This window comes from Phyllosticta citribraziliensis (assembly GCF_038025025.1).
Source record: "Phyllosticta citribraziliensis strain CPC 17464 chromosome Unknown J3D65scaffold_11, whole genome shotgun sequence".
Lineage (NCBI taxonomy): Eukaryota > Fungi > Ascomycota > Dothideomycetes > Botryosphaeriales > Phyllostictaceae > Phyllosticta > Phyllosticta citribraziliensis.
In genome coordinates this window covers 609,138-629,423 of record NW_027117348.1, presented here as the reverse complement: position 1 = coordinate 629,423, position 20,286 = coordinate 609,138, and the positions used below count along the sequence as shown (strand labels likewise).

General features: G+C 56.0%; 13 protein-coding genes across 13 annotated transcripts; 3 read left to right on the top strand and 10 right to left on the bottom strand.

The window, feature by feature from the left end:
• Positions 1–666: 666 nt before the first annotated feature.
• J3D65DRAFT_670768 (uncharacterized protein) lies at positions 667–993 on the bottom strand (the record flags this gene model as incomplete). Its single annotated transcript, XM_066803328.1, has 1 exon — positions 667–993. One exon carries the CDS (start codon positions 991–993, stop codon positions 667–669), a length of 327 nt encoding a protein of 108 aa, XP_066651809.1.
• Positions 994–1,455: 462 nt separating this feature from the next.
• Positions 1,456–1,779, bottom strand: J3D65DRAFT_670767 (uncharacterized protein; the record flags this gene model as incomplete). Its single annotated transcript, XM_066803327.1, has 1 exon — positions 1,456–1,779. The coding sequence occupies one exon, from the start codon at positions 1,777–1,779 to the stop codon at positions 1,456–1,458; it is 324 nt and encodes a 107-aa protein (XP_066651808.1).
• Positions 1,780–2,275: 496 nt separating this feature from the next.
• J3D65DRAFT_606101 (uncharacterized protein) lies at positions 2,276–2,632 on the bottom strand (the record flags this gene model as incomplete). Its single annotated transcript, XM_066798421.1, has 1 exon — positions 2,276–2,632. The coding sequence occupies one exon, from the start codon at positions 2,630–2,632 to the stop codon at positions 2,276–2,278; it is 357 nt and encodes a 118-aa protein (XP_066651807.1).
• Positions 2,633–3,017: 385 nt separating this feature from the next.
• J3D65DRAFT_606100 (uncharacterized protein) lies at positions 3,018–3,326 on the bottom strand (the record flags this gene model as incomplete). Its single annotated transcript, XM_066798420.1, has 1 exon — positions 3,018–3,326. One exon carries the CDS (start codon positions 3,324–3,326, stop codon positions 3,018–3,020), a length of 309 nt encoding a protein of 102 aa, XP_066651806.1.
• A 31-nt stretch (positions 3,327–3,357) lies between these two features.
• On the bottom strand, positions 3,358–4,300 carry J3D65DRAFT_94636 (uncharacterized protein). The gene has a single exon (XM_066804262.1). The coding sequence runs from the start codon at positions 4,061–4,063 to the stop codon at positions 3,446–3,448; it is 618 nt and encodes a 205-aa protein (XP_066651805.1). The 5' UTR covers positions 4,064–4,300; the 3' UTR covers positions 3,358–3,445.
• A 286-nt stretch (positions 4,301–4,586) lies between these two features.
• J3D65DRAFT_94731 (uncharacterized protein) lies at positions 4,587–6,042 on the bottom strand. The gene is made up of 3 exons (XM_066804264.1): positions 5,152–6,042; positions 4,940–5,092; positions 4,587–4,667 (listed from the first exon to the last, which is right to left on the bottom strand). The coding sequence occupies exons 1-3, from the start codon at positions 5,839–5,841 to the stop codon at positions 4,632–4,634; spliced, it is 879 nt and encodes a 292-aa protein (XP_066651804.1). The 5' UTR covers positions 5,842–6,042; the 3' UTR covers positions 4,587–4,631.
• A 176-nt stretch (positions 6,043–6,218) lies between these two features.
• J3D65DRAFT_94704 (GLUT4 regulating protein TUG-domain-containing protein) lies at positions 6,219–8,429 on the top strand. Its single transcript, XM_066804263.1, has 2 exons — positions 6,219–6,337; positions 6,382–8,429. Exon 2 carries the CDS (start codon positions 6,640–6,642, stop codon positions 8,293–8,295), a length of 1,656 nt encoding a protein of 551 aa, XP_066651803.1. The 5' UTR covers positions 6,219–6,337; positions 6,382–6,639; the 3' UTR covers positions 8,296–8,429.
• A 495-nt stretch (positions 8,430–8,924) lies between these two features.
• Positions 8,925–9,944, bottom strand: J3D65DRAFT_635899 (60S ribosomal protein eL36). Its single transcript, XM_066801353.1, has 4 exons — positions 9,788–9,944; positions 9,595–9,695; positions 9,400–9,481; positions 8,925–9,282 (listed from the first exon to the last, which is right to left on the bottom strand). The coding sequence occupies exons 1-4, from the start codon at positions 9,842–9,844 to the stop codon at positions 9,202–9,204; spliced, it is 321 nt and encodes a 106-aa protein (XP_066651802.1). The 5' UTR covers positions 9,845–9,944; the 3' UTR covers positions 8,925–9,201.
• A 1,116-nt stretch (positions 9,945–11,060) lies between these two features.
• Positions 11,061–11,984, top strand: J3D65DRAFT_559071 (putative FK506 suppressor Sfk1; the record flags this gene model as incomplete). Its single annotated transcript, XM_066797393.1, has 3 exons — positions 11,061–11,197; positions 11,248–11,517; positions 11,570–11,984. 3 exons carry the CDS (start codon positions 11,061–11,063, stop codon positions 11,982–11,984), a joined length of 822 nt encoding a protein of 273 aa, XP_066651801.1.
• A 759-nt stretch (positions 11,985–12,743) lies between these two features.
• Positions 12,744–14,074, bottom strand: J3D65DRAFT_635893 (nucleophile aminohydrolase). Its single transcript, XM_066801352.1, has 3 exons — positions 13,936–14,074; positions 13,726–13,873; positions 12,744–13,580 (listed from the first exon to the last, which is right to left on the bottom strand). Exons 1-3 carry the CDS (start codon positions 13,963–13,965, stop codon positions 12,937–12,939), a joined length of 822 nt encoding a protein of 273 aa, XP_066651800.1. The 5' UTR covers positions 13,966–14,074; the 3' UTR covers positions 12,744–12,936.
• Positions 14,075–14,166: 92 nt separating this feature from the next.
• On the bottom strand, positions 14,167–15,414 carry J3D65DRAFT_635888 (HCNGP-like protein-domain-containing protein). The gene is made up of 3 exons (XM_066801351.1): positions 15,278–15,414; positions 15,166–15,211; positions 14,167–15,117 (listed from the first exon to the last, which is right to left on the bottom strand). Exons 1-3 carry the CDS (start codon positions 15,341–15,343, stop codon positions 14,351–14,353), a joined length of 879 nt encoding a protein of 292 aa, XP_066651799.1. The 5' UTR covers positions 15,344–15,414; the 3' UTR covers positions 14,167–14,350.
• Positions 15,267–16,752, top strand: J3D65DRAFT_94554 (proteasome subunit beta type-1 precursor). Its single transcript, XM_066804261.1, has 2 exons — positions 15,267–15,676; positions 15,728–16,752. Exons 1-2 carry the CDS (start codon positions 15,564–15,566, stop codon positions 16,413–16,415), a joined length of 801 nt encoding a protein of 266 aa, XP_066651798.1. The 5' UTR covers positions 15,267–15,563; the 3' UTR covers positions 16,416–16,752.
• A 261-nt stretch (positions 16,753–17,013) lies between these two features.
• J3D65DRAFT_635883 (uncharacterized protein) lies at positions 17,014–19,528 on the bottom strand. Its single transcript, XM_066801350.1, has 4 exons — positions 19,292–19,528; positions 18,955–19,121; positions 18,076–18,906; positions 17,014–18,022 (listed from the first exon to the last, which is right to left on the bottom strand). The coding sequence occupies exons 1-4, from the start codon at positions 19,497–19,499 to the stop codon at positions 17,150–17,152; spliced, it is 2,079 nt and encodes a 692-aa protein (XP_066651797.1). The 5' UTR covers positions 19,500–19,528; the 3' UTR covers positions 17,014–17,149.
• Between the last annotated feature and the right edge of the window lie 758 nt (positions 19,529–20,286).

The following is a 20,286-nucleotide window of genomic DNA, read 5'->3' as shown; positions in this document are numbered from 1 at the left end:
TGATGTCTGCGACCAGCTCCTCGCAGGCGTCGAGCTGCGGGGGCCGCGCGACGCGGTTGACCTCGTTGGCCAGCTGGCCCAGCTGCTCGAAGATGAAGGAGCGCTCCTCGCGCGTCAGGCCGTCGAAGGGCCGCAGCCCGAAGTACATTTCGATGGCGAGCTCTTCGAAGAGGGCGACGCGCGAGTGGAAATACCGGTAGGATGTTAGGGTGTAGCTCATTTTGGCGTCTGCGCGGTTGAGTTTGGAAGTGATGGGTGGGTGAGTTGGGGGTTTGGGAGTGAGTGGTCAACGGGAAGTGTGTGACGGTTTTGCGATATAAATGGGTTGCTTGCTACACGTTTGAAAGCGGTGGAATCTTCTACTTTTCAGAAATGCTACGCAAGAGCAAGCGCTTCGTAGTTTCTGCTCCTATCTTCCAGGCTTTGACCCTTTGTTTCGTTGATGGGCGAGTTCGTTGGCTTTGATCGGGCAGAATATTCAAGATTCCTCGTGTCTGCCGCGGATGAACGCTCCCAAGCCTCATGAGGGCTTCTGCCAATACGTCGTATTTCTCCCACTACCCATCCTGAACATGAACCCTGGGGAACTGACGAAGCGATATCCACAAGCAAACGGTAAAGCGCATCTCAGACCGTATTCGCAAATGTTGCCACCACTGCTCCCCACTATTCCTTCTTCAAGCTCCTCAAGTTCCTCGCCGTCTCCAAGACATCAGCCATGACAAGCTTGACGTAGTCAAAGCGGCCACTCTTCGCCGCCGAGGCCTTGAGCAGGCAGGCCTGGACGTCGGTCGCGAGCACGTCGCACGCCTCGTGCGGGAGGTGGCAGGCCTCGCGGGCGATGAGGCCGAGCTGCTCCACGATGAACTGGTGCTCGCTTGCGGGGAGCTGGTGGCCCTGGACTTGCTGGTTGGAGAGGTCGTAGACGAGGTTTTCGAACCGCGCGGCCTTGGTGCGCTGCCAGCGGCACTCGCGAAGGATTGTGGCGTCCATGGATGGTCGTGTTGTTTTGAGGTTTTTTGTTCGGGTGGTGTTTTGAGCAGGAGGATTTGTAGGGCTTGGTGGAAAGGAAGGGAAATGGCACTGGCACGACAGAGGGTTAAGTACTCTTCGTCGTTGTTTGTGGTGACTGCAAGCCCAGTCCATACTCCTGTCAATCATCAACAGTGTCACTTGGAAACCGACTTTGCGCCCAATCACCGTTACTAGATCTAGCACAGTATTCAGAAGTCATAGAATTGGAGAAGACTTCTGGCCGGTACTACCATCTGCCCTAGACCAAAGACATCTGACTCTGGCTAAACCAATCCATGACTGAGCACCAATACAATTCCAAGCCTTTACGTTTCCCAAGCCACGACCATTTTCACCTCCGCAATCAGGAGCTCGCAGACCTGATCTCAGGTGGTGGGCGCGGAATCTTGCTCCTCTGCGTGGACAGTCTGACAGTAACGATTACGACTTGGGGGTCTTCGCCCTGAGAAGAATGTTGGCCATGACCATCTCCATGTATTCGAGCCGACCCTCCGACGACGCCATTGTCTTTGCTTTCTGAATGGAGATCCTGGCATCGTTTGCGATTTTCTCGCACACCGAGAGAGGCTGATCCATGACTTGGCGATTAAGAAGACTGATTTGTTCGACGACGAATTTGCGTTCGCTGCAAGAGAGTGCTGCGGCTCCCATCCCCAAGTGGAGCAGGTCGAATACCAAGTCTTCAAACATTTTGTCTTTGGCGCGTCGGGTGTCGTACGGGATTTTGTCGTCTTTGGAGCTCATGTCGTCCCTTGTTATTTCTCGTGGGTGGATTTAAGACGTGGATCGAGCCGAGAGGGTGGGGGGAAATGGAGAAAATACTGGTAATTTGAAGTTTTGTGTCTGGATTGGTGTTGAGCCGAGAAGATTATGGAGGGAGGTTAGAAAGGCAGGAGATGGCGGTGGTGCAGTAACAGAAGGGAGAGTTACCTTTGGCTGCATAAATATTCGGCTGCGTGCTGCGGTTTGAGGTGACGGAAAGCACATCAATCAGTTTCCCATCAATCAGCTGAAATTGTGCGCCGATATCCACACTAGCAAGTCAGCTTTGCGACCAAACACTGGCATTGGATCAAGACGCAGAAAACTCTGTATTGGTGGTATCTGCGCTCAAATGATTCCAGCTTCTGCTACAATCCGACTTGGACAAGGAATGTCTGAATCTGGCGCAAAGACTTTTAGACCAACGCAGTCTTTACCAAGCTCCCACGTGTACACATCCCTCAGTGCCCCCCAACTGTCACTCCGTCAAACTTTTGACCGCGAGAGAAATGTCGACCATGACCATCTTCGCGAAATCGTATCGGCCGGATGACGCTTTCGAGGCTTTTTGGAGGGAGGAAGAGACGTCCGACGCGATTTTCCGGCACATTGAGACAGAGAGAGGCCTAGAGTCGCGAGCGAGAAGTTTGACTTGATCAATGATGTATTGGCGTTCGGTTTGGTGGAGACCGCTGAGTGGGAAGGTTTGAGCCAGGAGGCTGCAGACTAGATCTTCAAATGCCTTGTCCTTCGCCCGTTGGGTGTCGTATTGAGTATCTTTATCCATGAAATCTTCTTTCGCGCTCGCTGTGAGCTGAGATTCAGGCTGTAGCATGGTGCTGGGCCAAGGGAGCGAAAAACAGGCAGGAGACTGTGAAGATGAAGCTTTCAGGGAGAAGTGCTCTTCAGTCTGCGATATATGTACCTCACCGAACGGCCGCCATGCGTGCGGTGACTAGAAGCTTCAGTCCCTTTGGCAAGCACGATTCTCTCACAAACCAACTTTAAAGCAAACTCAGAGGACTTTGGTCAGCCAGAAGATGCAAGATTGGTGCTGTCTGTTCTATGACTTCTCAATTCTGCCACAGCCCGGCCTTGACGAATCCCCCTGAAGCATCCAGTCACCGACCCAACTTCCACAAGCAAGCCCCAACCCCAACCCCCATGCCCTCATGCTCAAACCCCCCCAGTCTCTCTCCGATGTTCCGCAACCCCCATCATCAAGCCAAGTTCTTCGCCGCAGCGCAGATGTTTCCGACGACCATCTTGATGTAGTCGAAGCGATTGTGGCCCCACGACGTCAGAGCACGATCGAGAGCGGCTTCGACATCGTCTTTGATTCTGTCACACAACTTGAACGAGATATTTCCGGTTTCGTGCGTGAGATAGCCGAGTTCTTCGAAGAGCCATTTGCGCTCGTCCGTGTGGACGTCTTTGAAGCTGCCGGTGGCAGTGTAGATGTCGAAAGCTAGGTTTTCGAAGATGTCCGCCTTGATGCGACGCTCGGCATACTCGTCTTCTTGATCCATGGGTGCAGAGAGGCTCGATGGGGAGTTGAGAAAAACGAATCCGCTTCGCTAATCAGTAGAAACTTCGAACCGACTTGACAAAATACTGAAGACGAGAGGTATGAGGGGGGGAATGCAGTTTATCTTGAATCGGTGACGCATATGTATCCCGCCCGTTGTTTGTGACGACAACCAGCCAGCCCAAAATTCCAACCAAAGTCTCTAGCCCAGTTTGCCAAAACACAGCGCCGCGTCGCTCCCAGACCAAGCTCAAACAGCCTCCCTCCCATCAATCCATCACCTTCACCGCCGCAACAATACCCCCCATGACCACCTTCAGATATTCCAAGCGGCCACTCAGCGCCAGGCGGCAGCAGTACTCGACCGCTCTCTTGACGTCGCTGTTGATCTCGTTGCAAATGTCGACGCCTGTGGCCTTGGCGATGGGAAGCAGTTCGACGGCCAGCGTGCCGAGCGTCTCGAACAGACAGCCGCGTTCGTCGTCGGTGAGGTGCTCGAAGGGCGGCTCGCGGAGGTAGATGTCGCGGGCGAGCTTCTCGAACGGCGCCGTCTTGCTGCGCTGCCAGCGGTAGTTGGACGCGGTTTTGCTCAACGTGGTCATGGCGGGCGTGGAGTTTTCGGCTTGTTTTGGTGTTGAAAAAAACCTGTCGTGATGGGAAACTTGCGGGCAGATGTATGTTTGAAAGAGCAAGGAGGCATTCAAGTGGAAGGAAGTAGTGATTCCCACCAAACGCCATTGTTTGCGCGGCTGCGGACGCAAGAATGCTCCCGCCGAGAACTAAGACAATGTAGGTCCAAACTTTTTGACAAGACTTTTGTAACCCCCTTTCGCTCCCGCCAAACACTCAAACCTAGAAAGAAAAATCTCCTGTAGAATCGTACAGATCTATCTTGAAGCCCATGAATAAACAACTTTTTGATTCCTGAAGCATCTTGTTGATTACAGCGGCCAGGTAAACAGCAGCGCGGATGCTTTTCTTCCTCCGAGCTTCCGGGATTCACATCTTTCCTGCTTCTCAAACAAGACGCGAGCAGTGTAGCTCATACTACAAGCATCTCGCCCGCATGTACTTTGTTCGTCCTGTAAAGCCAGTTGACTTTGGAGAAGCCCTGGGCCTGGCGCTAGGCGGCTTGTCTGCCCGAGCGGATTCGATCGCAGTGATCTGTTGCGGAAATAGAAGCAGCAGCATCAGCGCCAGAAAGCTTGATGTTTAATTTGAACCGAAGAATCTTCCGATTATGCCCCTCGTCTTCGAGCGTGGTGGTTCCGTGGCGGTCGTTTTTGGAGGTGCAGAAGCCTTTTCGTTAGAAGATTCTGGGGTGGAAGTGGAAGCAGAGACCGTTTCATTGGAAGGCTCTGGTTTCGTAGCAGTTGAGACCTGCCCGTCGGAAGGTTCTGGGGTGGAAGTGAACGAAGGCGCCGTTTCAGTTGGGACCTGTCCATTGGCGGGTTCTGGGGTGGATATTGATGAAGAAGCCGTTTCATTGGAAGGCTCTGGTGTCGTAGCAGTTGAGACCTGTCCATTGGCAGGTTCTGGGGTGGAATTTGATGAAGATGCCGTTTCCTTAGAAGGCTCTGGTGTCGTAGCAGAGCCAGAAGTGGATACAGAGACCTGTCCATTGGAAGATTCCGAGGTGGGAGTGGATACATCGAGCGTTTCATTGGCAGGTTCTGATATCGCCGCAGGGGTGGGGGTGAACGCAGAGACCTGCCCATTGGAAGGTTCTGGTGTTGTCACAGTGGTAGCGACAGTGTCTTCAACAGGCTTCAATGAGGGCATGTATGTAAGCAGTTGCCTTTTCAATACCGCGGGAAAGAGCTTACTACAAAGCGACCCTCCCGCCAAACAAGTGATCGTTGCTCAGGTTGCTCGACAGTTGAGATTGGCGAGATTGGGGAGGAAGAAGCTGTTTTGGTAGCGGTGGTCGTTGCTCGCTTAGACCGTGTTCTTTCTTGACGGCTTGGTACAGCAGCAGATTCGAGACTTGGATTCCCGACTGAGGAGGGTTCGGTGGCTTTCTGGGCGGCGGCAAGCTGCTGTGGCGAAGACTCTGACGCTTGTTGTGCTCGATGCTGTGCCCTTAAATTGGAGATATTCTTCATGGCCTTGATGATGTTGCGAAGCTGGTATGGCTGCACAACGCCATTCCCTTTTTTCAGCAGCCTCAAGACCTCGTCGTATGCCGCCACACAGACGCTGTTGGGCGCGTCTTGGGCACAGTCGGACATTTGCATCAAATACGGCAGCATGTTATTTTGGACGGCTTGCACATGGGCTCTGGCGATTGCTGTTGATGCCTTGTCGGAGCTTCCAGACGCATTCTGATTAAGATATTTTCCGGCTCGAACTTGAGCAATGAGGAGGTCAAAGGAGGTGGATTTTTTCAGCTGACTGCGGAACTCCTGTTCCCAAACGCCCATTTTGTTGGATTGCCATAGCTTGGATGCAGGGGATTTTCCAGCAAGCCGTCGTAGTGCAGGGCGGAGCGGAAGCCTGCAAAGTGCAGAAGCCATGGTGTGGCTGGTCGTGTAAAGGTTGGATGGGTGGTTGGTTGGTTGTGCGGCCCGGGTCAGAGGTGGTGGTCGGAAAAAGATCGGATGCAGCGTGATTCGTCAACCCTTGCAAGCGCCAAAGGGACCTGGACGGACGGACGTGGACTGCTGTCACCATGGAAGTACATCTGATGTACCTTAGGGTCCATGTACGGACATTGTTGTGTAGAATGCAGATGAAGCGACCCTGTCATGGGACTTGGCATGATTTTTACACCGTGTCGTTCCACAGGACCATTGGTTTGTCTTGCAAACGAATAGAGTGAGGCCATTATAGGAAAATAAGAACCCACAAGCATAGCCCGACCCCTTGAGCTATGCACAGCTGCTCAGCGTGACTCTTGAAAAGTCGTCGTGTAGGTAATGTATTGTACCCAGGGTTACCGGCGGTTCGATGAGATTCCAGTTCCCCGTCCGGTGCCTCAGGTCCGCTGCTGCCAGAGCTCCACCTGCCTAGGTAATGTTCCCTGCCCCGCCATGTCACCACTGACCAAGTCCAAGTCCAAATCCAAGTCCAAGTCCTCACACCCTTGCGCCCAACCTTTACTCTGAAATGCGGTACCTTGCCGGCATCACTGCTACCACGCAAGAAAAGAGCATCCTCCTCATCCTTGCCCATTCCTACTTCGTCCTCATCGCTGCCCGCAACATTCGCGACACGCGCCGCCGCCACTCTTCCGACTGCTCCAACTCGCGACTGCTCAACCTCCTCCACTACTCCATCATCGGCGTCAGCTCCCTCTGTGTCGTGCGCGCAGCATGGCGTCTCACCTTGTAGTCGTCGACTCTTCCGCCCGGAGGGCCACCATCAAGACCACTCCGGCAAAGGCCCTCAGCGACGTCCTGCAAGAAGCCTGCGCCAAGTTTGGCATCCGCGCCGACAATTATACCCTCAAGTACAACAACAAGCCCGTCGACCTATCGCGTACCATCCGCCTGGCCAACCTCCCCCAAGGCGCCAAGCTCGACCTCGTACAGGGCTCTCGCTCTCCCGCCGTCGTCAATGTCGCCCTGCAACTTGAACAGCCCGGCCAGCGTCTGACCCACAAGTTTCCGAGCAACGCGTCACTATGGCAAGTCCTTCGCGTCTTTGAGACGATTGCGCCGGCGGAGCAAAAGGTGAACCTCACCCAGCGCGGGAGGGCCGTCCAAACTGCTGGCAGCTCTGGCGCTGGTCGACTCCATTACGAGATACCCTCTATAAACATTATGGGACGGGAATTGGGCACATTTTTGGATCTCCAAAAGACGCTGGGTCAAGTGGGACTTCATGGCGGCAGCGCGCTGCTGAGGCTGCAGTTCAAGGACAGTGGCGAACCTCTCGAGAAAGCCATGACGGAAATAACACACTACTTCAAGGGTCTCGAGTCTGAAGAGTCAACGGACACGCAGATGGGCAACTCTCAGGCCGATTCTGCTGGAGATGCTGCTTCGGCGCCAGCACAAGCACCGCCAACATTAGAGCAGGATAAGGCTGTGGATGAGCCTCAACCAGAGGATCCAAGCTCCACCATGGACGTGGACACTCCTCCAACAAACCCGACCTCAACCCCCGCTACTACTGTTCCGCCCCCCACGACGACCGAACCCACCAGCTCCAACAATGTCGCGACATCCTCCTCCACAGCCACGGACGTGCCCCACGCCGAACAAGAATCCTCGAACTCGAACCCGCAAATCACCGACCCAGCGACCCGCCCCATGACCATCTTCTTTCCTCCTTCCTCATCGACCCCCACCGCTGCCCTCTCAGCCACCTTTGACGAGTCCGACTACATTCCCACAGTCGAGCACGCCAAATCGCACCAGGCCGCTCTGGCCAGCGCAACGCGCAACCAGCGCCTCGCATCGGACGCCGAGCTTGCGGCACGCGCCGAAGCCGCAGCGGCCCACCGGGCTGCCATTGCAGGCGTCACGGTGCGAGTTCGCTTGCCCGACGGACACCAGCTCGAGAGCCGCTTCGGCCGGGACGAGACGGGCAAAGACCTGTACTCTTGGGTGCGCGGCCTGCTGGCCAGCAGCGCCGACGAGGGCGCGCGCTTCGTCGTGCGCTACAACACCCCGGAGAACGCGCGCCTCGTCACGCTCCCCGACGCCGCCGTCACGCTCGTCCGCGACTTGGGCCTCGAGGGCCGCGTGCTCATGACCATGACCTGGGACGACGGCGCGAGCGTCGCGGTCAGGCGCGCGCCGGTGCTCGCGGACAAGTGGGCGCGCAGGGCCACCGAGTTGAAGGTCAAGGATCCGGCCGCCGAGGCTGCTAGCAGTGCTGGGGGACACGCGCTGGGTGCTGCCGGTGCTGCGGACGGGGATGCGGATGAGAAGAAGAGTAGGAAGGTGCCGAGGAGTGCCGAGGAGAAGGAGAGCAAGCTGAGGGGTATTTTGGGCAAGGGCTTGTTCGGGAAGAAGAAATAGGCTGAGTGACTGGTGTGGAGTAGAGCAGAGCGGTTTCGACTGATAGATGCATTTCATTTGTCGTGGTGAGCGAGGGGAAGGCAGACCAAGTAGCAGCTGCGTGCGTGTATGCATGGATGGATGGATGGATCTGGATAGGACGAGATGAGATGAGCAATGACATGGAACAATCCAGCGTTGGGAGCGTTGAGAGCGTTGCTGTTTGTGGTGTAGTGCCTGGATCCAGCAAGAGGGCAAGGGGAACAGGGCACAAAATGCAGTTCATTCAATGGGTGCAATGGGCCGAGATGTGAGGCTGTGTCACTGGTGGCGGGGAAGAGAACAGGGCAATTGCAGAAGTGCGTTTGCCGCTTTGTATCGGGCTGAGGTTGGGAACTGGATAGCTGATATTCTGGCGTGCTCTCGAAGGCAGAATCGGTGGTCGAAAGGGTGTTTTGGAGTGGCGTGTTGTCGTGCTGAGACGGAATAGCCGTGTGCTCTCAGCAGTGTCGGTTCGACGAGGATTCCATCTGTGGCGGTCGTGTTTTGTGTCGATGAGGCTTCGATATTCTTCCTCACTGTGAAGCCGTACTGTGAAGTTTAGTAGTAGCGCCCAAATTCACAGCCCAAGAAACGCAAGCCATCCAAAGTTGGAAGGGGATATCAGGAGGCGAGGTGCCGCTTTTTCATGGATATTCGTGTAATCGAGACTACTGCAAGACTCTCGGACCAGCAACACCCCATCATTCCGAAAAAAAGAGCAAGTTTAGTTTCCGGCCCAGTCCCGTCTTTTCTCATGATGATTTGTCTCTCCGTCTTGATTGATTTTCCCAGCGCAGAGCGACGATCCCCCCCATTCACGCCAACCGCTGCTGAAGCAAAGAGGAAGAAAAAGTCCGGATTGTGCTTTTCGTGACATCCTCCCGCTTAGTGGCCGGCCCTCCTGGCCTCGGCGATGACCTTGGTCATCTCGTCGACCTTTCTCTTGGCACGGCCGAAGGTTCCGAGCTACAATTGCGCAGTTAGTATTCGAACGAGTGGGTGGGAATGTGTGTGGAGCGGCGTGCTCGCGTCGGCGGTGGCGGCGGCGGCAGTGGTGGTGGTGGTGGGAGTGTCCAGACGTACCCTCTTCTTGGCGAGCTTCCTCGCGCGCTTGTCCTTGCTGTTGCGGAGAAGTTCGATGACGCGGCGCTCGTAGGGAGCAAGACTGTAGACAAATTGGTCAGCCCGTAGCTCTTGTGTGGTTGTCGTTCGTGGCGTGTCGTCGTCGTCGTCGTCGTCGGTCGCTCTTATTTCATTCCCGAATGGAAATCCACGTACCCGGAAACCTCCTTGACAATCTCCCTGACGAAGGCGGTGCGCTTGCTGAGGTGGCCCTTGGACCTCGAGATCTTGGTGGCAGGCTGACGCGGGGTCACCTTCTGTTGGTTGCAACAAAATTGATTAGCGACGATTCAAGGCCCGGGGGAGAGCGGGTCGATTCGAGGGGGGGATGGAGCAGGCAGAGACGTACGTGGCCAGCGTTGAGGCCGCGGATGATACCGGACTTCTGCTTGACTTCCTTAACCATTTTGCTGATGGTTAGTATGGCCGCGAGGTTGTCGTGATATGGGTCGCAGCTCGCAAGCAAAAGTCGTTGTCGCAGCCAGGCCACTGCCCGAATGTGGGCTTGGCGGTTGGATCAAGGTTGATCCGCTCCGGCCGGCGAGCGGGCGCTGGGGCTGGCGATCCTCCGACATTGAAGTGCGAGTGCGCTCTTACCACCGTCCGTTACCTCCGCTTCCGTTGCACCACCGCATTACCCATCACAGACAGCAGAGTCAAGCCAAGCCGCTGCGCCTGGCCTGGCGGAATCATGTCCTTACCGCCTACCTCCGGCGCGCTCACCACTCACTGCCAAGTCAAGCTGTGGACGGACGGGACTGCGGCGCACTGCTCGCCCGAGAATTGAGCCCGAGGACTGCGACATCACGATGGACAGGTGCGCTATCGAGAGTGAACACCAGGTTGCGGTCTTTCCTTTTGTCTCGTCTAAAGAGTTTTTGAGCTTTGCCTCGTCCGCTTGGCGCAAGTATGAATTTTCGTTCCCAAGTTTCGATCGCTGCCACGACCACCTGCACCACCCTTGTACAAGAAGAAGATCAGTGGAATGTCTCGCCGCATCGGTGGCTTGTGGAATTTGGCCCGAAGTGGCCGCCACGGAGGCAACCACCCATCACCGCCGGCGCTTCGGCAGTTCCACGATGAAGAAATGCTACCGGTACCACCAGCCAACGAGACGGCTGACGGGCTGACTGCATCAGGCACTGCCGCAGCCCTTTCTAATCCATCATCTCGGCAGTGTGGCACGCGGACGACAAAGGGACCAACCTTAGGTGAGGTGCTGTGGACGGCTAACGGGGCCGGATTGTCTCCCGTCCGGGTGGATGCGCCTCTCCCAGGGCAGGCCGGGCAGGGCAGGTTTCCCTGGCGGCTCTGGTGACGTCAGGCGCCGTCGACTCTTCTTCGGTTGTGGGAATGACCACCAACACTGCCCAAGTACATGCGTAATCCAGATCGCTTTCGCACCGTGTCTTCCATATTTTACACCTCTGCTCCCCCTACCCGCCCGGTCTGCCCCCCAGATCCTCCCGCACTCGCCCACGCTCCTCGCCTTCGCCCCAATAATCTTCTTTGTTTTTGTGCCTTGCCAACGAGGCATCTGCGCACGCGACTCTACTCGGCGTGAGATTCCTCGACCCAGATTTCTCCGTCTCCTTCCCTGGCGCCCCGGTCAGCTCACCAACATGTGGGGGATATCGTATTGGATCGTTCCTCTCTTCTCGGGCGTTATATGGCTCGCAATGCTTTTGGGCATGCTGTTGACATGGGTTGTCGACGGCGAGCCACACTACTCGTCCATGAATGAGAACCAACACATAGCGTAAGTCGCACGCTTTTCAGTTGCAGATCAACTGCCTAACATGGCAATAGGTACATCTCCAACATTGGCGCTGAAAAGTTGAAGCCCATGTTCATTGCCATGAGCGCAGTGACGGTGGTGTCCTTTGACCTCGTCTTCATCTTTGAGCGCTGGTTGCGACACAGCGGACGCCTGCACCCCAACACATCGTGGTTCCAAAAGATTTGCTCCATCATCTGCATCATTGCCGCCATCGCCGGTGCCGCTGGTCTCATTCTCCTCTCCATTTTTGATACCAAGCGCCACCCGAACCTCCACGATGTCTTCCTTGTCCTTTTCATGTAAGCTTCACCGCCACGCCCCTTGCGACCTCACATCTAACGTTTCCATTAGTGCTGGATACATCGTATCAGCCATTGCCATCTGCGTCGAGTACCAACGGCTAGGCGTGCACCACCGCCACAGCATCCTCCACCTCTCCTTCTGGATCAAGATTGGCTTCATCATCATCGAGCTGGGCCTCGCCATCGCGTTCGGCGTCATGAACCGGCAGGAACGCTACAACATGGCCGCCATCCTCGAGTGGGTCATTTCGCTCATCTACACGTTCTACGTCTGGTCCTTCTTCGTCGACTTCATCCCCGCCGTCCGCACAAAGCACCACCAGAGCCGCGAGACGGCCGTCGAAATGGCCGAGAGCGGCTCCCAAGACCGCCTGTACGAGGACCACCGCAACCTGCCGCCCATGGCCAACGGCTACCCCCCGCGCGGCGCCACCGCCAGCCCTGCCGCCGCCGGCCACTTTTGATTGTTCGCGTGCTGAGTGTGGATGAGCTCGGCTGTGCATTTTGTGTGCGAGCGACTTGATACACGTACATACCGAAAAGGAGGCGTGGAGTTGCATGGCTACAGGCGTTTCCGCATGACATAGCTGCATGGCGTCGCATTGCATGGCGCAGCATTTCTCTTCCAATCTGGACATATCCCTTTCCTCCCTCCCCCTTTACATTCTCCCCCTCGATCCACTTTTCTCCCCTCGCACGCACGCGCGACGTGATGGGAGACGGCATCGCACACAGATCGTCGGGGAGAAGGCGTTACGACGACACGAACTAGAACACTGCATTTCTCTCCCACCTCCTTTCTCTTTCTCTTTTGTCCTTTTTGATACCAGGCCGGGCGGTGACTTGCATCGATCGCACGGGTGCATGGAGGGGAGTGGCGCGTCGCGGCTATGATATACCATTTAATAGATTTGGTCTTTGGCTGCATTGCTCTTGGGGTTTGGCTTTGTTCTGCATCATGGGATGGGTGGCACTTGGGAAAGAGTTGGATGGCTGGCGGACTCGTGGAGCGAAAAGCAAGCGAGAAGGCAGGAAAGTCTTTGGATATGTGAGCAGTTGTCGCCATAATTGTAGATCCCGGTGACGAGAAGATGGAATAAAATTAAGCTTAATGTTAGACTTTGCCGTGGTCGAGTCGTGCCGTTTTGACTGGCTGATACCTGAGGCTGCGTTGTCTGTCATCAACTGCGGCGTTGGTTTATTACACGTGGGACAATTTCCATGGCGTCGTCACAAGCAGGTCTGTGGATGTTTGATGGTAGATTCTTGTCCGGCTTCTGTCACCACTTCCATGTCTTTGCCCTGTCTCATTGGATCCATGCCTTCGAGCCGGCTCAACTTCAAAAGCGCGATTGAACTTGTTCCCCCGCACTCTCCCCAGCTGTTCTATAGCCCAACCAAAACGGCCGCATCCATCTAATTCACCTGCGTTCCGTAACCGCGAATCCGGTCGGCAAAAGCCCAGCTCTGCTTCTCCAGCTGCTCCGCCTGCTTGAGCTCAAGCACCTTGTCCTTCTGCACGACGGCAATCGAGTAGCGGTCCAAGCTGCGCGCGTCGCGGTAAAACAGGACCTTCATGCACTCCTTGACGAGGTTGACGGCGTCCTCGCGGCTGAGGTTGGCGGCGGCGGCCTCGTCCGGGACGGCTCGGCGCAGGACGGGCGTGGCCAGGTGGGCACCGAAGCCCGTGGCGAGCGCGGGCGCGCTGAAGGTGGTGCCGAGCAGGTCGGCGCTGGCCAGGAAGGGCGCGCCGCCGTGGTCGAAGCCGCCGATCAGCACCACGTTCCACAGCGGGTTGAAGTCGCTGCGGCGCTTGTACAGCACCTTGGACACGTACGTGTGCAGGTTCTTGGCGTTGAGTGTCGCGTCCGAGGTGTTGGTGCTGTCGTCGTCGGCTGAACCTGACGACGCGCTGTACTCCTCGCGGATCGAGAGCGACGTCAGGAGCCGGTCGAGGTACTGCATGTCGCTGACGTCGCCGCCGAAGCCGAGAACCGTGTGCGGGCCAAACTGTCGCAGCCGTTTGACATCGGTGAAGCGGGCGAGGGAGCCGTACGATGCTGTTGTTGGCTGTCAGCTTCAACTCTGCGGGCAACTCTGCGGGAATCTCTGCGGGAGACTGGAACCGCGGAAAGGCGAAAGGTTGTGATTCGCCTCCAGGAATATAATATGGCATGGTAGAGATGTAGGCTCCGGTCCACGTACCTAGGTTGTCGGCCGCCATGACAATGCCATCCTTGAACTTGACCGCCACCACGCTAGTACCCGTCACGATCGGTTGTTGTGTGTGTTGTGTCGGGCCAGCCTGCTGCAGGAAAGAGTGGTCGTAGGCGCCGTAGACATCATCTCTGGGCTGTGATGGGAGTGTTAGCTATAGCTCATGGGCCGGACAGGCTACCGGTGGTGACGTCTTACTCGGCCCCAGGCTTGCGGGAGGTGGTTCATTTTGGCGGATGCGGAAGTGGTCGGATGGGACGAGGAGGTTTCGGGTGAGGTGAGGAGGTTGGAGGGGAACGTGGTGGAAAATGGAGAGATGGACGTCGGGTGGTGGTGGTGTTGGAGACTGAAGCTCTGGAGCTGTCGTCGGACGCGCAGGCTGGTAGCTGCCTGGCCAATCACATGGCGCAGACCCGTTACATAATCATCATTGAATGGAAATGGTATTTGTATGCTGCCGCCCTATTTTATCGGCTCTGGCTAGTTTCTGGGTATTTTAATGAATTCGAGATGGAGACCGCCTCAGCTGGGAATTGTCGTGGCTGGCTCGCGTTGGACAGCATCATGAGCATCTTCCCATCCAGCCCGCATCGCCAGCATCAACTCCAAGCTTTCACCTGTCGAACCTACTCCTCTTCCGCCTATCATCATCGTGATCTCTCCTCTGATCCTCCTTTCGCTTGCCGCTATCCGATGTAGCCGGCGACCCAGAGCTCTCCCTACTTAGCCCCGCTCTCACCCTCTCCGCCATGCTGGTGCCCTTTCCGCTGCCCAAGCCTAGCCCGGACGAACCCTCTGGCACGAAATCTACTCTTTGGCTTTTTCTTTGCTCCTCCTCCCGCTTTCGTCCAATGTCCTGCTGCGATTTGGCCAATTCTTCCGCATACGCCCAACGTGGAAACTTTGTCGGCAAGGCCACATCCTCCGGCAGCGTCGTAGCATATTGATGTTCGCCGTCAATTCCAGCAAATGTCCGCAGCCTCTGCAGCAAGCTTGGATTTCGCAACGCAGAAGTATTTTCTAGTCTGTCGTTGAAATGATGGCCCTTCTTCTTGATTTCGAGGAAATGCGAGAATTGTGCGGTAGACTTGGCAGGAGGAGATCCTGGAGGCGACGGTGGAATGTCGAAGTTGGGTTCTTTTGGCATGGTCAAGCTTCTTACTGCCGCGCGTGCGGCAGAGTATGGCGATAGTGGCGCCGAATCTGCACCATTCGAGTCGCCTGGATCATTGATTGGAGGTGCTGCAGGTCCAGGTGCTGGAGCGTCTTCTGGTACGTCTCGTCTTTGAGGAAATGAGGGTCCTCGAGCAGGCTCTGTGTCGGCGGGTGGGATTGATGGTTGAGATGCTTGATCTGGCTGCTCTTCCGCCACGCCGTTTGCTGCAAAAATCTCAGACTTGTTTGGAAACTTTGAATTCGCCGTCTTACAGTCTTTTGCCTGCTCTGGGGTAATCGCCGACGCGGGTTTGGCCGTCTAAGACGTCCACAATTAGTAGCCATCCGTCCATTCGGGTTCGTCCTTCAATAACCGTGTTCTTACCTGCTTGTTCTGAGAAGCGTTTACGCCCTCATCTTCACTGCTCCCATAGTCGTCAAGTCCGAGCATTGTACGAGTGTTGTGTTCGGGGCAGGGACGAGCCGTCGCGGTGACATCGATCCGGGGTTGGTGGGCTTGGCGCGCCAGGCAGCTCGCAGCTACGTGAGCTTCCCAGCTCCACCGTCAACCTCACAACATCCAACACTCCTCCACTGCCGAATCGCCTCATCGTCCTCCACCATACCATCTCTCCTCCCGAACTCCATCTGCACCTTCTCCACACCTCGAAATGGCGTCGATTTTCACCGGTGCTCCGCCAAATGGCGCCCCAGGCTATTCATTCAGACAGACGCCCATGACCGCAACACAGGCATCAGGCGAGAGGCAACACGGCTTCTACCCGTATGGCTCTCACCCTCTCCAGCGTCCCTTTACGTAGCTAATCTTTCTCAGCTACACTGACAATGGCGGTTCCACCCTGGGCATCTCCGGCAAAGACTTCTCGATCCTCGCTGGCGACACCCGCAGCACGTCCGGCTACAACATCAACACCCGCTACTCGCCCAAGCTGTTCAAGATCGGAGGCGAAGGCTCCAACAACGAAGGCGCTCGGATGGTGCTCGCAGTAGTAGGCTTCGCGGCCGACGGAGCGGCCCTCAAGGAACGCCTCGACACGATCGTCAAGATGTACAAGTACCAGCACGGCAAGCCGATGAGCGTCGGCGCCTGCGCCCAGCGTCTCTCGCACATCCTCTACAACAAGCGCTTCTTCCCCTACTACGTGCACGCAATCCTGGGCGGCTTGGACGAAGAGGGCCGCGGCGCCCTGTACAGCTACGATCCCGTCGGATCCTACGAACGCGAGCAGTGCCGCGCAGCGGGTGCCGCCGCCAGCCTGATCATGCCGTTCCTCGACAATCAGGTCAACTTCAAGAACCAGTACGTCCCGGGCAGTGGTGTGGGCCATGCGTTGGCCGAGAGGCCGCGCGAGCCGTTGCCGAGGAAGGACGTCGAGGAGTTGGTGGAGGATGCATTCTCGAGTGCGGTGGAGAGGCATATCGAGGTCGGTGACGGACTGCAGATGATGATCATCACGAGAGACGGCATCCAGGAGGTTTACAAGGACTTGAAGAAGGACTAAGGGGACTCGGCGGACTCGTGGGCGGATGTCGCATATATCAAGGAGCTTGGCTGAGGAATAGAGATCATGAACTGTAATGACAGTGCTGCCTTCATTTGGGCAGGTCCAAACTCTTGCAACCACGGCACGAAGCAGATGCATTCTCAAGACTGCCAATTCAGCTACTTTTCCACGTCGACATCATGTCTTCATGCTTATTTCCCTTCTCTCCGTTTGCCATCCGTCGATTTTCATGTACCAGGCTAAATTCGACCAGTGAAAGACCTCGGCGTGCCGTGGGAATACGGCACAAATTTGCGACCCGTTGACTTCTTCGGCCAGAATAAGCGATCGTCAAGCCCAAAGGCTTGATCTCGGCTCGGTGCAAACGGCAACATGGAGCATTCAGAAGTTCCCGCCCCGGGCCAGGGCTAGATATATACGAGACGGGGTGGAAGCAGTCGGCCAAGGGACAACAGACTGTACAGCTTCGCAGTTGCAATCGTCTTGCTCTGTGGATCTGGAGGCAGGTGAGTGGTTGAAGACTTGGTGTCATGATCTTGTTGTTTCTTTTTCCATTCGGAAGAGCTTGTATGATGTATTTGCTGTCGGGCGCTGTCCTCCACTTCACTGGCCAAACTGCACGGCGGGACGAAAGCTGGGGTTTGCTTCGTTCTCGAGGCATGAATAACTGGTCCACTCTGCTCTTTGACATTAACTTCATTACTAATAATTCTACATCCCAACACCACCACTCAAGCTCTCGCGTGCGTCTCCCCAATCGGATCACCCTCCTCGCCCACAATCTTCCACCTCCCCATACCCATCTCCTCCGGAGCCTTCCTGACACCCCTCCCACCGCCGCCAACGATGAGGTTTCCAGGGCGGTACTCGGGATCGTGCTGCATGCGCTTGATGACGGAGTGGTGGACGCGGACGTCCATGGGGACGTCGCGCACCTCGCCCTTGGGCAGCGGCCAGGTGATGCTCTTCCACGACCCGTCCTCGCACAGGTCCATGCGCCGGAACGGGATCCACTCCATCAGGTTCCAGCACATGACGCTGAAGCGCGGGACGCCGTTGTTGAAGCAGAGCACGTCGTGCACTTTGCCCCGCGTCGCGGCCGCGTGGAGGGAGGCGTGGAATTCTTTTTTGGTGGGCTTGATGTGTTTGTTGTCGTGCTCACTCTTCTTTCTGTTTTCTCTGTTGTCCCCGTTCTCTCTGTTGTCTTCTTCATATTTGCCGTCGTTTCCGTGGTTATGGGTGCTGTTTTGATCGTTGTGCTGGAGCTTGCGGACCCCAGCCTCTTCAGACTGGAACGGACCGTTTTCGTTCATTGGAGACGGGTGGATGACGTTGATGGGCGGTACTGGCTGCGGCGACCCGACAGGCGACGACATGGTCGATGGCATATTCGACGGCATGGGCGAGGGCATGGTCGATGCAATGACCGTGTCACGCCGTACGTACTCTGACGGCTCGTCGACGGCGCAGCAGTTGAGCGCGCGCAGTTTCTTCTCGTCGAACTGCAGTCCCGCCCGCTGTGCCTCGCGCACCATCCACACGAGTGGTATGTGGCTCAGTGCCGTGTCTTCGTCTTTGTGGAGAGGCCATCCGCCGCCAATGTCCTGTTCGGTGTCAGTGATTCGCTTGGTGGACAGGTGATGGACGAAGCTCCTACCGCGTGACATCCGGCAAACCAGACTTCCTGAATATCTTGCGGATCATGGTCCGAGTCGTACCCCGTGTCGTGTAAGTCGGGTGCCGACGAGAGCTGTGAAACATCACTGACGGCACGAGAACGGCCTCTAAATCCAGTTGGAGACAGGCCTGGGCTGAGAGATCGCAAGCCAGACGTCTCTGAGCTATCTCTGTAGGCTCTCGGGGTATTTCTCGGGACACTTAGGCCGCGATCAACACCGCGATCAAAGGCATTGTGCCGTTCCGGACTGTGGGAAGGGCTTTGCTCTGGCTTGTTGCGGACCGTCAGGTGATCCTCGTCCTCTTCAACAACGTTAGGGCGTATCGCAAGGTCCCATCGATGGTGACGGTGGCGCTTTTTGGTCGTTTTGACTTCTGAAATGAGGTCCTGGCGGAACTTGGCTCGTCTCTCATCAATGGCGACGGCGTGTCGAATCACCCTTGCGGTACTACGTGCCGTATAGGGAAACTTGCTGCGCTGCATCCACGCGTTCTCAAACGTAGGGACGCTGTTGACCGTGTCGAACAGTCCCAGAAAACGGATGCGACGCACTGGACGGCTGAAGGTCTCACGAAAGGCGCACATGAAGTCGAGGAGGTATTTTTTTTCTTTTCTCTCCTCTTCGGTACGCTCTTGGCGAGTTTGCCACTTTTGGAACGTCTTCCAGGCGAAGCGGCACATTTCTTCGTTTCCGGCAGTGAGCAACCCGATATGATCGAGCATCTCTGCCAGGAAACGAGCGGTATAAGCCCCTCGGGAGAAACCGAAAAAGTAGATTTCATCCCCGGGGAGGTAGTAGCGCATAAGGAACTGTCATGCGGGTGAACAAAAGTACAGGACTTTGAGTGGAATACTAACCTTGTAGCCGCCCATGACATGTTCGGCAAAGGATGTCCCAATGGCAGAGTCTTTGGCTTTGAGATACCAAGACTTGAACCTCGCATAATGAGAGGTATGGCTGTAGGAGCCAGTTGTCACGTAGGTACCGATACCTGGCTGGTAATAATGGAATTGTGACTTGTCTCCTATGGAATGGTTTAGAGATGGATGTGTGGTGGGATAAGACAGGAGAGGAATAGAGCAGACAGGGAGACATGGTGCATTACAGATGGCGGAGATAGAATATAAAGGGGAGGAAAGAGGAGAGGTATAGTCTCATATGTGAGGGAAGAAGAAGATTAGAGAGATGCAATACCTCTATCGAGCATCCGGTATATCTTCAAAATATTGGAGTCGGAATTGGTGCCGGAAAACTTGTTGCCAGTTCCATCAAAACACAAGACGAATTTCCGCTGGCCACGCTTCTGAAGGGCAAGTTGTGCAGGCTGGTATTGCACATCACCTCTGGGGCTGGCTCCCCTCGAGCTTCGCCCCAAAATGAACGGCGCATCCTCAGGAGACATGATTGATGAAGTCGGTGCTTGCCAGGATGAGCCTCAAGCATGCCCAGATTTATGAGGTGGTTGGAAGCAAGAGAAATGGCGCCAGCACATGATCGACAAATGGTTGCAGTTGGCAATGAAGCCACAGACAATGAAGCTGTCGGCAAGCGCGGGTGAGACCTGTCGCCATGGTGTTGGACAGGGCGGGGACGAGATTGCCGGTGACCACAGCATTCCTATTGACCATTGATCGGCGCATTGTTTGGCTGCTATGAGAAGCACAGCTTCACCGGTCTTCGCCGTAGCATTGGGATACATGGAGCTTTTTCGTAGGCCGCGGGTCCATGGCGGCAGCGTGCAGGGCAGACGTCAGTGTTGTGCGAGCTGTGGTCGCCGGCCATAGGCGATGCCGTGGTGTTGTACGGCTGTGGCCCGAGCGCCTCCGCCCACCACTGCGCTCAGCGGCACCACAACACCTCTCTCCTCCAACTCTCTACATCTCTCATTCGCCTCGTCCAAATCTCCATTGTTGTACGGCCGATGACCTGCCCTTGCGAAGATCGCTTGGGGGCCAATCCCCTCTTCTGTATTGGACATCACCTTTTCACCTGCGGCAGCTCGCCTGTCGCTCGTGGCTTACTGGGACATGACCTGTAGCCGCTCCTCACTTTGCGTCTCGTCGCACCGCACCTCTAACTCGGCTCGTATACGTGAATGCTACCAACAGGGCGTTCTAAAACCAACGATTGGCGTATCAAGTGGTCGATTTCAGCTCGCCACCTCCTCCAATCGACACCATCGAATGCTC

What these genes read in the sequence shown, in the direction of transcription:
- J3D65DRAFT_635888 (XM_066801351.1), bottom strand. Translation starts at nt 15,343, where the DNA reads ATGCTCGGACTTGACGACTATGGGAGCAGTGAAGATGAGGGCGTAAAC. An exon ending in ACGCTTCTCAGAACAAGCAG is followed by an intron (nt 15,212 to 15,277) that starts GTAAGAACACGG and finishes TGGACGTCTTAG; the next exon opens with ACGGCCAAACCCGCGTCGGC. An exon ending in CCCAGAGCAGGCAAAAGACT is followed by an intron (nt 15,118 to 15,165) that starts GTAAGACGGCGA and finishes AGATTTTTGCAG; the next exon opens with CAAACGGCGTGGCGGAAGAG.
- J3D65DRAFT_635893 (XM_066801352.1), bottom strand. Translation starts at nt 13,965, where the DNA reads ATGAACCACCTCCCGCAAGCCTGGGGCCGA. An exon ending in TCCCGCAAGCCTGGGGCCGA is followed by an intron (nt 13,874 to 13,935) that starts GTAAGACGTCAC and finishes CTCCCATCACAG; the next exon opens with CCCAGAGATGATGTCTACGG. An exon ending in CATGGCGGCCGACAACCTAG is followed by an intron (nt 13,581 to 13,725) that starts GTACGTGGACCG and finishes AGCCAACAACAG; the next exon opens with CATCGTACGGCTCCCTCGCC.
- J3D65DRAFT_94554 (XM_066804261.1), top strand. Translation starts at nt 15,564, where the DNA reads ATGGCGTCGATTTTCACCGGTGCTCCGCCAAATGGCGCCCCAGGCTAT. An exon ending in AGGCAACACGGCTTCTACCC is followed by an intron (nt 15,677 to 15,727) that starts GTATGGCTCTCA and finishes AATCTTTCTCAG; the next exon opens with CTACACTGACAATGGCGGTT.
- J3D65DRAFT_635883 (XM_066801350.1), bottom strand. Translation starts at nt 19,499, where the DNA reads ATGTCTCCTGAGGATGCGCCGTTCATTTTGGGGCGAAGCTCGAGGGGA. An exon ending in ATACCGGATGCTCGATAGAG is followed by an intron (nt 19,122 to 19,291) that starts GTATTGCATCTC and finishes ACCATTCCATAG; the next exon opens with GAGACAAGTCACAATTCCAT. An exon ending in GGTTTGCCGGATGTCACGCG is followed by an intron (nt 18,023 to 18,075) that starts GTAGGAGCTTCG and finishes GACACCGAACAG; the next exon opens with GACATTGGCGGCGGATGGCC.
- J3D65DRAFT_94704 (XM_066804263.1), top strand. Translation starts at nt 6,640, where the DNA reads ATGGCGTCTCACCTTGTAGTCGTCGACTCTTCCGCCCGGAGGGCCACC.
- J3D65DRAFT_635899 (XM_066801353.1), bottom strand. Translation starts at nt 9,844, where the DNA reads ATGGTTAAGGAAGTCAAGCAGAAGTCCGGTATCATCCGCGGCCTCAAC. An exon ending in GCGGCCTCAACGCTGGCCAC is followed by an intron (nt 9,696 to 9,787) that starts GTACGTCTCTGC and finishes TGCAACCAACAG; the next exon opens with AAGGTGACCCCGCGTCAGCC. An exon ending in ATTGTCAAGGAGGTTTCCGG is followed by an intron (nt 9,482 to 9,594) that starts GTACGTGGATTT and finishes ATTTGTCTACAG; the next exon opens with TCTTGCTCCCTACGAGCGCC.
- J3D65DRAFT_94731 (XM_066804264.1), bottom strand. Translation starts at nt 5,841, where the DNA reads ATGGCTTCTGCACTTTGCAGGCTTCCGCTCCGCCCTGCACTACGACGG. An exon ending in GGCGGGAGGGTCGCTTTGTA is followed by an intron (nt 5,093 to 5,151) that starts GTAAGCTCTTTC and finishes CCCTCATTGAAG; the next exon opens with CCTGTTGAAGACACTGTCGC. An exon ending in CGGAATCTTCCAATGGACAG is followed by an intron (nt 4,668 to 4,939) that starts GTCTCTGTATCC and finishes TTCCAATGAAAC; the next exon opens with GGTCTCTGCTTCCACTTCCA.
- J3D65DRAFT_94636 (XM_066804262.1), bottom strand. Translation starts at nt 4,063, where the DNA reads ATGGCGTTTGGTGGGAATCACTACTTCCTTCCACTTGAATGCCTCCTT.